General features: G+C 43.5%; 3 protein-coding genes across 3 annotated transcripts; 1 reads left to right on the top strand and 2 right to left on the bottom strand.

Moving 5' to 3' along the window:
* Positions 1 to 365: 365 nt before the first annotated feature.
* LOC116224691 (CD209 antigen-like) lies at positions 366 to 3,970 on the bottom strand. Its single transcript, XM_031585273.2, has 5 exons — positions 3,685 to 3,970; positions 1,698 to 2,093; positions 1,277 to 1,419; positions 980 to 1,077; positions 366 to 828 (listed from the first exon to the last, which is right to left on the bottom strand). The coding sequence occupies exons 1-5, from the start codon at positions 3,800 to 3,802 to the stop codon at positions 687 to 689; spliced, it is 897 nt and encodes a 298-aa protein (XP_031441133.1). The 5' UTR covers positions 3,803 to 3,970; the 3' UTR covers positions 366 to 686.
* Positions 3,971 to 5,885: 1,915 nt separating this feature from the next.
* On the top strand, positions 5,886 to 7,349 carry LOC116224690 (heat shock transcription factor, X-linked-like). Its single transcript, XM_031585272.2, has 2 exons — positions 5,886 to 6,535; positions 6,694 to 7,349. The coding sequence occupies exons 1-2, from the start codon at positions 6,002 to 6,004 to the stop codon at positions 7,183 to 7,185; spliced, it is 1,026 nt and encodes a 341-aa protein (XP_031441132.1). The 5' UTR covers positions 5,886 to 6,001; the 3' UTR covers positions 7,186 to 7,349.
* LOC105893941 (pyrin-like) lies at positions 7,245 to 11,605 on the bottom strand. Its single transcript, XM_031584963.2, has 3 exons — positions 11,362 to 11,605; positions 9,062 to 9,091; positions 7,245 to 8,652 (listed from the first exon to the last, which is right to left on the bottom strand). The coding sequence occupies exons 1-3, from the start codon at positions 11,570 to 11,572 to the stop codon at positions 8,117 to 8,119; spliced, it is 777 nt and encodes a 258-aa protein (XP_031440823.1). The 5' UTR covers positions 11,573 to 11,605; the 3' UTR covers positions 7,245 to 8,116.
* Positions 11,606 to 16,897: the final 5,292 nt, after the last annotated feature.

Raw genomic sequence — 16,897 nt, 5'->3', positions numbered from 1 at the left:
GAACACGTCCATACATTAGCTGGGTATATGGGAACACTTGTATATTGAGAACACGTCCATACATTAGCTGGGTATGTGGGAACACTGGTATAATGGTATATTGGATGGTATATTTAGTATGTTACCCAACATGTGATTTAAATAATTGCACTTATAATTGACTAATTACACTAAACACATATTACAGTTTGTGATCAGCAACCTTCTGTTATAGTATTTTGCACAGTTGTATATGGCTTGGTAGCCCAATACCAAGTGCATATTACAATGCAATACAAAAATTGCCAAGGTTTCCGCACCTTTCCCCCGGCTTTACCCACCATACCACATACGTTTAAGACAATAACACACACAGAGGACTTGGGTATTTCTGTAAGGAACAAGAACATTTATTTAAATCATTGAAAAAAAATGATCATACTCTCTGTCAAAGGCTTGTGTTAAAATCATGTGGATATACTTCATCTTATTATATTTGTGCCACGAGAGGAATTAATTTCAGCAAAGTCACACCTTCGTCCACATACGTAGCAGACCTACATACTAGCCAACTGCTTCTGGGCACAGAGGATGGGCCTAAGACATTGCCCTTTGTATTGCATTTCCTGATTACATAAGAGTTGTACATTGTGCCATTATGCTCATACACAGACATTGACTCAGGCAAGGGAGATTAATAGTAGTTCTCAAATACGGTCCTCACATATGAACAGACATGCCTTAGAACACGGAACGTCATTCCAAGCTTGGTTTGGCTTTGAAGCTCTTGAAGAGATTTCTGCACAGTCTTCACCCCCTGCATTATTAGGCTCACCAGGAGCCCAGTACCTGCAATACATTCACTCTGTCACTTAGCTGACTCGGTGGTGTGCATTCCAACAATAGCTTCTACCAGGAAATCATGAGTACTTTAACTAAATTGACATGAATCATAAACTGTGAGAGCAGTAATGAAGCTAGGTCCCTATGGTCATCTTACCCTCCTGTCAGGGCTGTGCCATCCACCCATCTCCAGACTCCCTCCTCTTGAGTATCTGAAAGTCCAATCCAGTAACTCTTGTATGGCAATAAAAATACCTGTGGAGTGACATGCAGAACAACAAAATAAGACTCATCTGATATAATAGTTATTCATGCTGTCCAATCCAAACCAGAAACCATGTCATGTGTGCGTCATCCCCTGTATGTGCATTTAATTGCCGGCTATAATAATTAAAACAATGAATAATACATTTAAAAAATAAGAAATACGTATGACTACTTGTCCCTCTCTCACCTGCTCATCTTTGTCATTCACAATCACCAGGTCTGCCCCCATGTTTAAACAGCTTTTTCTGCTCTCAGCCCAGGATTTCTCCTCACTGCTGACTTTGTAGAGACTCAATTTTCTGGCAATCCATCCATCTGCGAGCCTTGAATCTATTGAGTAAGTTTGGAAGACTTTAAGACTTTGAGACCAGAGGCTCCATATTGAATAAGCTTGGGTGGGTACTTTCTTGATTCTGAAGGAAATGTAAGTCATTGCTACTCCATCTCCTTAACAACAATGTTTCCACAGACACTCATGCTAATGATTGAGACAGTTAGATTAATACTGGTATGTGTTGGCCTTGACTTGATTATAGCATAGTTCCTTTTATCTGCACAACTTAAAATGAAGCCCATTTCCCATAAATACTTTGTTAGTTTTTACTTACCAAATTTGGTCCGTTGCCTGGTCAAGTTGTTGTAGTTGGTCTCTAGATGTTCTTTGTCTTTGGCCAGATTGTTACATTTGTCATCTAACTGTAACTTCTGTAAGATCAGATTGTTGTAACCCGTCTGCATGATGTTTATGTTGTCAGTCAGGTTGTTGTAACGGGTCAGAAGCTGGGAATTATCTTGGATCAGGGTGTTGTGACTGGTAAGCAAGAGGTCCATCTGTTTCTTCAGGTTGCTGTAACTGGTTTCATGGGTCAAGTTGTCAGAGGTTTGTGGTTGAAATCTCCCATCACTCATGTTGTCATTGCTGTTGTGTGATTTGTGTGATATGATGACAATAAGTAGAATCACACACAGAAGTCCCAAACACACCATAGCCAGCTTGTAGAATCCTGAGAGGATAGGATGGCATAATGTTAACATGCTGGAGCGATGATACACATATGTCATGACATACTTGTTTTATAGTATCCTAATAACATTACAATTACAATTTCAATCTGTTGAATATTAGCTTCCAACAGACAACACATTTATTTTAGGATTGTAACATTAAACCATTTATTAAAGCAGTAGAACTTTTTGTGTATTTTCCTCATGTTTTCTCTATGCTCTAAGTGTTTATGTGGTTTCACTTATGTTTAGCACTGTTATTTTATTGTTGCATTTATTACAACAGTACAACATTTCGAATGCGACCTTTGGAGACACCTTGTAACACATTGTCACGCCAGTGCTGAACTCTACTTCTGCCACGCCCCCTCCTGATTCCCTGATCATGAACAATCAATCAATCAATTCAATCTTATATAGCGCTTCTCTATATACCCGAAGTCGCTTTACAGAGTCCAGAGTCCAGTTGTCATTCATACACAGTCATACCGGTGGTGGTAAGCTAACCCTGTCACTCCCTCCACCACACTATTTAGTCTCCTTACTCTCTTCACTTGTTGTCTGGTCTCGTCTTGTATGGACTCAACGCTGTGTCTGGCCCTGTGCCTTCAACAAGCTCCAGACTATTAGCTCCTATGTTTGTTCCTGCTCTTTCGTATTTCAAGGATTAGGTATTTTTGGTTGTCAAGAGTTTTGTTCCTGTAATAAATTTCAGTTTATCCTGTGAGTGAACATGAGATTCATGATCAAGCAGCTGATGTGACTACCAGAGGTTGGCCAGCATAATATCCGAAATGGTAATCTTATCATGGTAACAAAGGTCAAGCTGAACTAATAATAGTAAGGGAATGGAGGTAGGCCATTGAGAACCATCTCAGGCAGGAGGTCAGAGAAACCTGATTATCATACAGAACAACAAAAGGTTGCCAGACTTGTTTGCATTAGAAGCCTATAGCTCATTCACATTAAAAGCCTAGGAGGTGTCTTAACATTATATACTGTATGGCTAGAGTTGTAGATGCCGGAGTATGTTCCACGTACTTCATTACTGCACTTTACTGGAATAAAGACAGATTGCTACATCAACCACAAAAGAAACTTCCTTTTTCTTACATTCCTTAGTTTTGATTCCTATCATGGACTGTTTCGGTTCATCTTAAAGATCTTCTGTGTGTTGTGTATTTTGTTCCTTGTTCAGTTTCCTGTTATAACCCAGTCTGTTTAGATTTCCGTAGGCCTCTGGTTGTCTCTAAATAAACTCTTATCACCGTTAAGTCTGTGTGTAGCCTGACGTCCGTGACACACATAACATGTACGTAACTAAATCTCACACGTCCTCACTTCAGTTTTGCATTACCCAAAATGCTTTTTGCACCTTTAAATCTTACATTTTCTTGGATTCACCTATGACACTTTGTACATATACATATACAAACTTAACATCATTTTTTATATTATTTCATAATAGATAAATAAACAAATAAATACTTAGTCCTAATTTGCAGTTCTGACTGCAATATCGGCTACAATCCATAATTAAAGGGATTAATCACCATAAGCTAGTTGAGTCATTTATAAAAACCATATTACCTTTCTTACTATCTCTGGATATGTGCATCATGTTGAACATCTTTCTGGTAAATATTTCGTCATCTTGAGACCTTCTTTCTTCGACATTGTCCATTCTCTCAAAACCCCCCTCAGCCATGATCCGCTGTCTACAGCACTGACTCCAAAGAGATGGACTTTAGATCAGCTGGACCCTTTTGTGAGTGTGCTGATAGAAAGAGATGGACTCAGATCAGCTGGACCCTTTTGTGAGTGTGCTGATAGAAAGAGATGGACTCAGGTCTGTTGTGCCCTTTTGTAAGTGTCCTGATAGAAAGTGCTGATGTCGTGCACAAGTACATGTGACCCTTCCTGTGATTCCAGGACAATGTTAAGAGGAAGTTAGAGGGTTACTTGAGAGTACTGTATCTGTACAACTGTAACCTCTGCTTCTCTCCAGCACTGAGGTGTTTCAAAATCACAATTTCCAAAATCAGCTTGCACTTTAGTGTTAGGATTTGCCATCCAAACGAGTTTCCTCAAATATTCTCAATTGACTGAGAGCTGTACACTACAATGCTATACTACTGTCACTCCTACAATGATATGAAGTTTGTGTGTGTGTGTGTGTGTGTGTGTGCATTACTATCAATAAAGAAGATGTCTAAAAGGGAGATAAATCTTACATATTTCCTTCCTCTTAACTTGAGAACCAGTTATATAGATTTTGCTGAGCAAGCAGCCTCACATTAAAAACATGGACATGCAGTTCAGCCTGACAGACGCAGCCTTTCTCAAAAGACACACTCCTTCCTCTTAGCTGAACGATTCATGAAGTACGTATTGCCTCGATATGAATCACATACAGTGTATATGAATAAAAACATCACTTTTCAGATGATGCTAGTTGCCAATCTGTGCAACTAAGTATTGTGGAGTAAAATGCTTTAATAATGGCACTTTTTTTTTCTTCAAATTGCTACATTATACCATTATAGTTTTCCCAGATGGCCACCAGTCTACCCTGACATCAAAATCTTTTGAAATAGCTGACATGTAAAAGTATGAATTTAGTATTTAATCATTAATTAAACATCTAATCTTTAATCAATTTAATATTTTTTTCTTCAGATGAGGCATAATATACAACTTCTTGAAGTAATATTAGGCTATCAAATAATGGCAGATCTGGACATCCTAGACTGTCCTTAAAACAACACATATTATGGCTACCTTTTATAATGACCCATGTTCATATTCAGCTTCTTCAGTGCCACAAAACACTTTAAAATGATGGCAGTCCAGTTATCTAGAACATTCATCCAAAACATGGGCAACAACAAAGGCATAGTAAAGGGGACAGTTATGACATATTTGCAGATGTTTAGTTACTCTTTATGTTCAATAATTGGAGATATGTGTTGTTATACAGTGAACAGAAAGAACACATAATATGGCATACTAGTAAGGACATATTCCATATGAAAGACATCATCAAAATCAAATAATGTAAAAACAAATGTTGAAACAACCCCGCTGAAAATTCAATGTCGCATGTAGGGAAAGTATCCAACCATATCTAGTCACTGAATAGTGTTATGTTTCGTTTCATAGCTACTAGGTGAATCCCCTTGAGAGGTCAATGACTCAGTTTCTGTGCTAATTCAAATGCTGACACCTGCTATTTTAAATTGCTGAGACACTGAAGACATTTGGCTTTGCTGAAGATGAAAGTTTATGTTCAGAATCTGACAGTGTGCTTTCCAAATGTATTCTCTGTTGTGGGAAGTCACAGCATATTAGGGTTGTGTAGTGATATATCAGAACATTAATACGAATCAGCATTGCGCTTTGTCTCTAACATGCGGGCGAATCACAGTTGTGAGAATAGGCCTATCCTTTACCAATCCCACACTCACTCGTGTCATATTGCGTAATTAATCTTCTGCCGTAGATGTGTTGTGTTTTCACACAAAGCATACATCATTGATGTATTTGTTTTTCTTTGTTTTATTGCCAGAATGGAGCACTTTGGAACAGTTTTTTTTAAGCGAGCAACGTCAACCACGGTTTTATTAATTGGCCAATCTGATAAATAAGCTCAGTGCTTACAGTTTTCAGTTGCCTGAGGCAACTCTAAATCAGATCATAGATTTTGTGTTTTATTTCCTGTGTTGCATTCCACCGAAATCAAACAATTCAGTTTCTATGTTATGTTCCAAAATATTCTATTGACGCTTGGCAACGTTTTTCATTATTAAACATTCTAGCATATACTTTTTCCGCACACAGCTTGCAACACACTTTTCAAATTTCCCACCTGAACGCGAAATCGATTTCATATCCATCAGAGGGAATAATGGATTGCTATGACAAATTGCAGCCTAAATCACAGGAGGGTCCAGCTTCAAACCCATTGAAGGTTTCGCTGCTCAAGAAAGCAAGGCATTGCCCGTGCGGTCCCCCTCCAGGGCGACAGAGACAAAAGACAACTTCGGCTGGTGATTTCAAGGATGTAGTTAAAGATCGTATATTCAAACTACTCTCTTGTTTACCTGCACCTTATACAAGACCGCCAATAAGACCACAGAACACCACAAGTGGATACAGCAAGACGGACTTCACGTTTCTGACGTTCCCAGTCAAATTGTGGAATATCGTCGAAAGTGATGCGTTTCTGTCGGTGTGGTGGACCGTAGGCGGGACTGCTATCGTAATCGACCAGGAGATGTTCAAAAAAGAAATTTTGGAGAGAAATGTTCCACGGATTTTTGCTTCAAGAAATATGAAACATTTCCACCAGCACTTGAAGTTCAATGGCTTCATTTCGACAGAGTTTGACAATACTGGTGATCAAAATCAAAGCCAGTTAAACTCTGTGAAAAAAATGAAGGTAAGCTGTAGAACTTCACATTACTCACTTTACTTACAACAACTCTAAAATATTCAATTTATTTCTTCAATCGTTTATTCAAAAGTTATTAAAATTAAATACTGAATTTTAGCCCAAACAATACTTATGGCAGAGTGATAAACCATACTCTATCTCAGCTTCAGATTTTCTCTAGCCCCTACTTCCGGAGGGACCATAAACATCTACTGGGCTACTTTGAGGGTCAAGAGGTCAAAATACCTGCTGGAGAGGATGGAAAGGACAAAGGAGCTGGATGTTTCACAGGTGACTCTGGAAGGCAGGTCACTGGTTCTCCTGTTCCAGCCCCACCACCCTCCAGGCCCTCTGTCTCATCTTTCCACCTGACATCCTTCCCTGCCAGCCCAGAGAGAGGGACTCAGGCTGGGGAGACGCCAAGGCAGCTCAGCATTGGGGAAAACACCCCTGCTTCTGAAGTGCCAAGCTTCTCGCAAAACTTGCAGTCCCAGGTCTATTTGGACACTGTGGACCAGCTGAAGCGTTTTCTGAGCTCTGGCGCGTCCCAGCGTGACCCCGAGCAGGCCGTGTCCACACTGATGGCAACTATATTCGGCCATGAGATGATCTGGATGAATGGTGCGTCCACTTATACCCCGCTATCTCCAGGCTAACAGACAGAGCTTTTGAATCAAGTTACATACACACTCACTCACACACACACACACACACACTCAAACTCACACTCACACATGCACAGAGAGAGAGTGAGAGAGAGGCCTGTCATTGATACATAGGCCTGTATTTTTTATGTAATAAAAAAAAGAGCTTTATAAGATTTCTGCTGTCTATGTGTTTATCTACTGACAATTTATCCTGTGTTAATGTGTGTCCTCCTAGATGGCACAGTTTCTCCTATTGTCGGCTGTGCCCAAACTTTAACCATTTCTTCCTCATTACTCTGCTCTGAGTTCAAAGACGTAATACAGCAACTGGGTGTTAATATTTCAGATGAACTCTTAGAACCCCTGGTCCCCTCATCTGGCCATGTGGTGGCATTGCAGGTTTGCGAAAATGACACAGCCTTCAGGATCTGTTTACAACGCCTAAAGTTAACGGCATCACACTGTTCACATTTTGTTATTGGGAAAATATAAACAGATGTAGATTGTGAATCTGAATGATTTAAATAAGGATTGAACAGGTTCAGTAGGTATGTCCAGTCACAGTTTCATGAGATTCTATAATCTGCCATTGGTGCTAGCAGAGCCACATTGGAGAGCACTAGCAGGTAGATATGTTTTACCTCCGCCAAGAAGGTTAGGTTTTTACTCGTGTTCGTTTGTTTGTTTGTTGGTTTGTTGGTTGGTTGGTTTGTTTGTTGATATACAGCAACTGCAGTATAGTAAGTAGACACATAGTCATGATATACAGCCACTGCAGTATAGTAAGTAGACACATAGTCATGATATACAGCCACTGCAGTATAGTAAGTAGACACATAGTCATGATATACAGCCAATGCAGTATAGTAAGTAGACACATAGTCATGATACACAGCCACTGCAAAGCAAATGCAAAATAACCTGGTCAACAACAATTAGATTAACAGTAACTCTTAACAGGGGAGATGATCAGTGGAATTTGGTCTACAACAACACAAGTGCTTAGAAATGGAAAGAGTTTGTCAGTAAAGGAGACACCAGTAAAAGAGTGGATATGAGACCAACTGTCAGCATCATAAAAGGAGACCAGACCTGCCTCGTGATCTACAAACACCCCCACCTTCTGGGGATTCTTTTTCAAGGAGAGACGAACACTAGGAGCCTCTGTTGCAATGTATTCATTCTTTCTCATCATTACTATCCAGCATCCATTTTTGGTGCTGCAAATAATTGTACCCTTTCTGTTAATGGATTCCCTTACCACACCTATACTCCAACACATCTTCTGCCTGACTTGTACCTCATAGTAAAATCTCCCAGCAGCGAACCCCTCTTTTCCAAGGACACATGGCCCAGCATTGAATCTCTGTGGGATGTCAGGTAGATTCTGTTGTTTATCTCCAAGTCTGACTTGTTTCCCATCAGCAGACAGGATGAGTTTGGGGTGTGCTGTCTCAGGATCCAAGATCACATTCACTGAGAGACAAGGTATGTGCATTACATTTTAGAAAATTACATCGTGGATCCAATTTCTTAAAAATATTATCCTATACTTATAAAACAATAAGAAGAGTTATACTGTACAACCATTTGATTTGTCTGCTACTTTCACTACTTGGTGTTTCAGTTTGCAACAGTAGTTTATATAAGAGGCAATGATACGAGGAAAATAGAACACTGTAGGCCACAGGCGTTGTTGCTACAAGAAAGGTTCACCAAAATCATTTCAACAAATCAAGAAGTTTGGCGTAATGTAAGAATATAGTTGGGATAAGGAAATCAAAATGTGCAAATAGGTTTTATATAATAATAGTAATAACAATAACAATAATAATATCATTAAGACAATAATAGCATAAAAAAAATGTAGGTTTGATAAACATACCTGCATGCTGTTTTATCTCCATCATTGACTCTATGATAAATATAACGTTGGTTACATGAATTTATGATTTAATGACAGAATCAAGGCGTCATAAACACTTACATTATAAATATGACTTTAAACTGCTTACAGACAGAAGTTTTACATAACTTTAATGTGGCAACATTAGTTATTATCGAGTATTGTTGCCCAGATTGAAGCAAGTTGTTTGCAATATAGAGTAAGCTGGCTAATGGACATTCATTTCTTTGCATTTGTCTTTCTATCTCTTTCTCTCACTCACTCACTCTCTTTTTATATTTTATTTATTTAATATTTTTAATATTTGTATTGTATCAAAGACACCATACTGTCTCACTCTCTTTAATACATTGGAATGACCCCTCTTTCAATCTATCAGTCTTTACACCCCTCTCTCTCCTCTTCCTCTTTGCCTTCCTCTGCATGCATTCAATTGTTGAAATGTTCTAATCTTTTATTTCATATGTTTTTCGGATATTTATCTGGTAGAGCCCGTATTCTCAGTACTACTGTATTACCCACAGGGCAGAAGTTCGAACAGTTAATGGCAAAGGTGGATGGGGACGCAATTGTAAGCTGGTGGTTTAAGCAGATTGTGACGTCAGATATCAAGAGAAAAGAATAGTTATAAAGACAGTGATAGAGTGATAGTGATAGATAGTTATAGTAAGCTTTATATTAAAATATGAACCGAATAATTATACTTTTTACTTATCTCTTACAGTCAAATATGTACATTAAAGGTGTGGTGTGTAGTTTTTTCCTTTCATACCAAGGTTCTAGCGGATCCGACCTACTACTAATCTACTACTACTACTACTACTACTACTACTACTACTACTACTACTACTATCCTACTACTACTACTAATACTACTACTACTACTACTACTACATAATCAGTGGTAGTGCAGTCTTGCATAGAGGTAAGGTAGTTTTCCCTCTTTATGTAATGGCGCGTGAGGGTGTGTCTGCAGACATTGTGGTACCCCAAGCTACTCTTGGGGTCCCACTAGGGCTAAACGTGGGCAAATGCCCTTAGGAAAGGTTGTGGATGGCATATACCACACCAGGGCTGTACTGGGCAGCCTCTAGGACCCTGGGGAGCTGCTCTGGGGACTAGGGATGTCGGGTCCACTAATTAAAGGCTCAGCTGCAAACAGTTTGCCACTGAGGTAAAAGTTTTTATAAGGAGGGCTCTGACAAAGCAGTGGCAGATCCAGTGGAATACAAGTCCTAAAGGCAGGCATATGTATGCAATACACAGAGAGGTTGGGAGAGAAGCCAGAGTTGGAGGTTGCAGGAAGGATGAAATAGTGGTCGCCAGGCTGAGGATTGGCCATACCCGGCTGAATAGCATCCAATACAGGGTAGGTGGGACAGACACAGGAAATTGCATGTGGTGTCCAGGCCAAGAGGAAACTGTGGAGCATGTATTGCTCGTCTGTCCCACCTACCAGGGTCACAGGGAGCATTGGAGGGAACAACTGCAGGGGGCTGGATGCTCGGGATTCGGTCTGGCTGCGGTTCTGGGGGAGGGAATAAGGCCAGGGGAACTGGTCAAGTTCCTCAAAATAGCAGGGCTATACAAGAGAATATGAATATCCCTTTTGGTATTATAATTGTTATTTTTTTTTTTCTTTGTTTTGTGTTACTGAGATGCCCAAAACTGCAATGTTTACAGTGATATGTAGGTGGCAGCATGCACCACTAGGTGTAACCTGCCATTAAAGTGAAAGAAGAAGAAAGAAGAAGAAGAAGAAGTTTGCCACTGAGCAGCAACTAGTCACAAGAGTCAGTGTAAAAGCAGGGCTCGGGGAGAGAAGGTTGCCAGTGAGACTGTGTGCAAACCTAGGGCTTTGTCTGCTTAACTAAATTCACTGTCATCTTCCGTGAGCAGCAGGTCTGAGGAGCGGAGAGGATTGCAGGTAGCCGAAGGGCCCGCCCACCCTCCAGACGAGAAGAAGAAGAGTTTTTCAGTTACTTTTGACTACATTTGTTTGTGCAATTAAGCTTAATAAAAGGACCTGTCTTCCCGGAAAACCCCCTTGTCGTGTCATCTGAACAGTGGGAGTTCACAACATGTACAGTTTACCCACCTTTTCCACCACTACAGCACTGAATCAAACTGTCAGTTACATAAACAGACATACATATGGCGGATAGCCAACCTGATAATATTGTTGGAGATCTATGAAAAAAAGCTTAAGGAGGCTTGCTTTTAACATCTCAGTATTTCAATAGCTTAACATCTGTTTTAATAGTAAACAATGTACTCACCCAGTTTGAAAAGACGCCTCTGTAGTTCATCTCTCTCAGTCGTGCATTTGGCCGTCAACTGGGATTTCTCATTTCTCAAGTTGTTGTTATTGGTCTCTAACTCTTTTATCATTCTATTCCGATTGGCCTCCACTTGGTCTTTCTCTTCATTCAGATTGTTGTACTGCACCTGTAGCTGGTCTTTCTCTTCATTCAGTTTGTTGTACTGCATCTGTAGCTGGTCTTTCTCTTCGGTTCGATTGTTGTACTGTAACGTACGTGGAACCGGAGGATTCAAATGCTCGACTCGGAGACAGAGGTGTATATTCACAAACTTTACTGAACGGGTTTGGTACACGGTAATACAGTCCAGATATAAACAAACAAATCCAATCAGGGATGGGCAGCGGGGATCGTCGTTTATCCAGTCCAGGGTCGTCACACGGGTAGTAGGTGGAAGAGGCAAAGGTACCGGCAAGGAGGAGGCAATCACGGAGTCGAGTACACAGTCCAGGGTCGTTATCCAGGTGGAAGGTTGTGGAGGGCAAAGGTACCGGCAAGGAGAAGGCAAACACGGAGTCGATTACACAGGCAAGGGTCGTTATCGTTAGAACAGTGGAAAACATGGGAAAACGCTGGAACTCTTGAAACACGGGGGAAACAAAGACGAACTGGCAACGAGACAACAGGAACACACAGACTAAATACACAAGGTGATGAGGAACAGGTGTAAACAATCAGGGAGGAGCAGACAATCAACCAGATGGAGCACACCTGAGGCAGGGAGTAAGGAGTCTGAAACGAGAGGAGAGGCGAGTCAACAATCACAACACGGAACACAGAATAAACAATCTCTCAGCAAACTTAACTTCAGTATTCCGGACTGGACGTAACAGTACCCCTCCCTCTAGGGACGGCACCGGACGTCCCAGGCTGGTCAGGATGAAGGTGATTAAAATCCTGAATGAGAGCCGGGTCAACAATGTTCTTCGCTGCCACCCACGTCCTCTCCTCAGGACCGTACCCCTCCCAGTCTACCAAGTATTGACGGCCGCGTCCTCGGTGGCGAACTGCCAAGAGGCGTTTGACCGTGTACACCGGACCTCCATCGACGATCCTGGGAGGAGGAGGAGGCTTGGTGGAAGGGACCAGTGGACTCTCTAATACAGGCTTGATCCGGGATACGTGAAAGGTGGGGTGCACCCTCATTGACCTGGGAAGTTTGAGTCGCACTGCAGCGGGGTTGATGATCCTAGAGATAGGGAACGGACCAATAAACCGGGGAGCCACTTGCGGGACTCCACACGTAGGGGAACGTCACGGGTGGACAACCAAACCCTATTGCCAGGTTGGTACGTGGGTGCAGGAGTCCTCCGTCGATCCGCCGTCTTCTTGCCCGGACTGAACTCCTTAGAAGAACCTCACGGATCCCACTCCAGACCCGGCGGCACTGACGGATGAACCTCTGGGCCGATGGAACGTTGACCTCCCTCTCTAACTCAGGGAACAGTGGTGGTTTGATAGCCATAGACACATTGAAAAGGAGAGACGCCGGTAGATGAACTGGGCAAAGTATTGTGCGCGTACTCAACCCAGATGAGATGGCTACTCCAGGTGGTTGGGTTTTGGGAGACGAGGCATCGCAATCCGGTCTCCAGTTCCTGGTTCATCCGCTCCGCTTGACCGTTGGACTGGGGATGGTATCCGGAGGTGAGGCTGACTGTGGCACCGAGGAGAGAACAGAACGCCTTCCAGAACTGGGAAACAAACTGTGGTCCTCGGTCTGATACCACATCCCTCGGGAACCCATGGATGCGAAATACATGCAACAAGACAGCCTCCGCTGTTCCCTTAGCAGAAGGCAACTTGGACAAGGGAATAAAATGAACCATCTTCGAGAATCTATCGACAACTGTTAAAATGGTGGTTTTACCCTTAGAGGAAGGCAACCCGGTAACGAAATCCAGCGAGATGTCAGACCAGGGGCGATGGGGCACAGGAAGTGGCTGTAGAAGACCAGAGGTTGAACACCGCGAGCTCTTGTTCTGAGCACAAACAGCACAAGCCATTACGTACTCCCTGACCTCTCCTTCCATGGATGGCCACCAGAAGCGTTGTCTGACCACAAAGAGAGTACGCCGTATCCCAGGATGGCAAGAAACCCGGGAGGTATGAGCCCAATGGATGACCTGGGAACGAAGTGGAACAGACACAAACAACCGGTTCGGGGGACAGCCGTCCGGCACATGACAATTAATATTTGCTTCCCTGACCCTCTGTTCAATTCCCCAGGTAACGGCCCCTACCACACAGGAGGGCGGCAATATGTAAGAAGGCAACCTTGGAGCAGAGTCAGGGTCAAACAGACGAGAAAGTGCATCTGCTTTAGCATTCTTGGAACCAGGGCGATAAGACAAGGAAAAATTAAACCGATTAAAGAACAAAGCCCACCTGGCCTGTCTGGAATTGAGTCGTTTGGCGGACCGGATGTACTCAAGGTTCTTATGATCAGTCCAAACCAAGAATGGCTGCTCTGCTCCCTCCAACCAATGTCGCCATTCTTCCATGGCCACTTTAATGGCCAGCAACTCCCTTTCTCCCACGTTGTAATTCCGTTCAGCGGGAGAGAGTTTCCGAGACAGAAAGGCGCAGGGGTGAAGCTTCTTGTCCGCTTGTGATCTTTGCGAGAGGATCGCCCCCACTCCTACGTCAGAGGCATCCACCTCCACCATGAATTGAAGGCTAGGATCCGGGAGTGTGAGGACCGGAGCAGTAGTAAACGTCTCCTTCAATTTCTGAAACGCTCTCTCAGCTGGAGGTGTCCACTGAAACTTCATGTTTGAGGAGGTCAGTTTATGCAATGGCGATGCAATTGTGCTAAAGTTTCTAATAAAACGTCTGTAGAAATTAGCAAATCCCAGGAATTGTTGAAGCTTCTTACGGGACGTGGGAGTGGACCATTCGGCCACCGCGCTAACCTTAGTGGGGTCCATCTGGATGTGGTCTTGAGAGACGATGAATCCTAGGAAAGCGACAGAGGACACATGAAATTCACATTTCTCTGCCTTCACAAAGAGTTGATGGGTGAGAAGACGCTGGAGAACCTGGTGAACATGCCGGACATGAGTCTCCTCATCTGGGGAAAAGATGAGAATATCATCCAAATAAACAAAGACATATTTATTCAGCATGTCCCGTAGTACATCGTTAATCAATGCCTGAAATACTGCTGGCGCATTCGATAAACCGAAAGGCATCACGAGGTACTCATAGTGCCCACTAGGAGTATTAAAGGCCGTCTTCCATTCATCCCCTTCTCTTATCCTCACCAAGTGATATGCGTTCCTTAGGTCCAGCTTAGTGAAGACCTTAGCATTCTTCAGTAGCTCAAACGCGGAGGAGATGAGAGGAAGAGGATACCGATTCTTGATGGTCATCTCATTCAATCCCCGATAATCGATACAGGGACGAAGAGTCTTGTCCTTCTTGGCGACGAAGAAGAACCCAGCTCCGGCAGGAGAGGAGGATGGCCGAATAAGGCCCGCCGCCAGAGAAGAATCAATATATTCAGTCATAGCTTTTACCTCCGGGGAAGACAAAGAATAGAGGCGCCCCCTAGGAGGTGAACTACCTGGTAGCAGATCAATGGCGCAGTCATAAGACCGATGCGGAGGTAGAGATGTAGCCCGAGTCTTGTTGAAAACCTCCTTGAGGTCGAGATAACATGGAGGCACTCCGGAGAGGTCTGGGAAATCAGAATCCACCGAAGCTGTGCGAAGAGAGGTGACAACAGGACGAGAAACAGGAAGAACAAGACCACTGGGCGCTAACTCCTCAGAGGAGCGAGATACCTTGAAGATAGAGACAGCCCGAATGCAGGTGACAGAACAGTTCCCGTCCCATCCTGTTACCTCCCCTGTGACCCAGTTCATGTGGGGATTATGTTTAGCGAGCCATGGAAAACCCAGAATGATAGGGTGTGATGGAGAGTTGAACAAGTGAAAACTCAGGAATTCAGTATGCTCAGAGATGGTCATTTGAATCTGATCCGTTCGGTGAGTTATTTTACACAGTAAGCGTCCATCTAGAGCGTGAGCCTCTAATGGCTTGGGAAGAGGAGTTAATCTTAACCTCAATCTCCTAGCTAACCTCCAGTCCATAAAACTCTCGTCCGCCCCAGAATCAACTAAGAAAGGATAAGTAACAGTCTGGAATGGTGTGATAAATATAGCTTGCATGAGAGGTCGAACAGATGAAACAGTGGTGTGGCTTACCCGTGTGGATCTTGCAGTCGCCTGATCCCTCACTGGACAGTCTGAGAGGAAATGCCCCATCTGCCCACAATAGATGCATCTCCCCTCCCGAATCCGACGTTGACGCTCCTCAGGACTGAGCTTGGTTCGTCCTAGCTGCATTGGCTCCTCCCCCTCGGTAGATGGCGCTGGTGCGTCAGACGCGGGTGAGAACCGCGCTGGGGCTCGCCAGGACTGCTGAGAGGTAGCCCGTTGTCCCCTCTGGAAAGGCGCAGCATAACCAGGCCTGGATCTCCCACGATCTTGGAGATTCTTGTCAATCTTTGCAGTCAGCTCAATAAGTGAATCCACCTTTTCAGGCAAATCGCGGTTCACTAATTGATCCCTTATGGGCTCCGCTAACCCATACAGGAACGCGTCAAATAAAGATTCTTCATTCCAGCCACTATCGGTTGCCAATGTGCGAAACCTAATGGCATAATCCGAGACACTCTGATTGCCTTGACGAATTCCCATTAGTTCTCTTGCTGCCTCTCGACCCGGTCTGGTAGTGTTGAAAATCTTGCCCAACGTCTCTGTAAATAGCTGAACCGAGGAGCAGACGTGCGAGTTCCTTGCCCACTCTGCCGTCGCCCATTTCTCTGCCCTGCCAGAGAGATGTGACATAATATATGCCACTTTAGCGCGTTCAGTCTGAAAACTCGGTGCATTTACCTCAAATTGAAGGCCACATTGTACTAAGAAGGGCCGACAATCTCCGGAATCCCCCGAAAATTTCTCGGGACGGGAGAGACGTGGAGAAGCGGTAGACGGGGCAGTAGACGGAGCCGTGGGTAACACAACTGCAGCTGCAGCTGCCGCTGGAGCAGGATTCAGAACGGCCCTCGGAGCGACGATGACATCCAGGCGCTCCATGAGCTGCTGGAACTGATTAGTCAGTAGACCAACCTGGCTGTGGACCCTCTCTTGTCGATCCATCATTCCTTGCATCTCCAGACGAAGCGTGTTATACTGTTCCTCAGTCTGGTGAAGTTTTCGGCTGAATCCATCTGTGTGGCCAGTTCGTACTGTAACGTACGTGGAACCGGAGGATTCAAATGCTCGACTCGGAGACAGAGGTGTATATTCACAAACTTTACTGAACGGGTTTGGTACACGGTAATACAGTCCAGATATAAACAAACAAATCCAATCAGGGATGGGCAGCGGGGATCGTCGTTTATCCAGTCCAGGGTCGTCACACGGGTAGTAGGTGGAAGAGGCAAAGGTACCGGCAAGGAGGAGGCAATCACGGAGTCGAGTAC

Source organism: Clupea harengus, chromosome 18 (assembly GCF_900700415.2).
Source record: "Clupea harengus chromosome 18, Ch_v2.0.2, whole genome shotgun sequence".
Lineage (NCBI taxonomy): Eukaryota > Metazoa > Chordata > Actinopteri > Clupeiformes > Clupeidae > Clupea > Clupea harengus.
The sequence above is the reverse complement of the archived record's forward strand: the minus strand, read 5'-3'. Positions and strand labels throughout refer to the sequence as shown.

Coding starts and splice junctions, on each gene's coding strand:
- LOC105893941 (XM_031584963.2), bottom strand. CDS start 11,572: ATGCAGTACAACAAACTGAATGAAGAGAAAGACCAGCTACAGGTGCAG. Junction 9,092..11,361: donor GAGGCGTCTTTTCAAACTGG/GTGAGTACATTG, acceptor TATTTATCATAG/AGTCAATGATGGAGATAAAA. Junction 8,653..9,061: donor GGAGATAAAACAGCATGCAG/GTATGTTTATCA, acceptor CTTGTCTCTCAG/TGAATGTGATCTTGGATCCT.
- LOC116224690 (XM_031585272.2), top strand. CDS start 6,002: ATGGATTGCTATGACAAATTGCAGCCTAAATCACAGGAGGGTCCAGCT. Junction 6,536..6,693: donor ACTCTGTGAAAAAAATGAAG/GTAAGCTGTAGA, acceptor ACTCTATCTCAG/CTTCAGATTTTCTCTAGCCC.
- LOC116224691 (XM_031585273.2), bottom strand. CDS start 3,802: ATGGCTGAGGGGGGTTTTGAGAGAATGGACAATGTCGAAGAAAGAAGG. Junction 2,094..3,684: donor ATCCAGAGATAGTAAGAAAG/GTAATATGGTTT, acceptor CTATCCTCTCAG/GATTCTACAAGCTGGCTATG. Junction 1,420..1,697: donor CAGGCAACGGACCAAATTTG/GTAAGTAAAAAC, acceptor CTTACTCAATAG/ATTCAAGGCTCGCAGATGGA.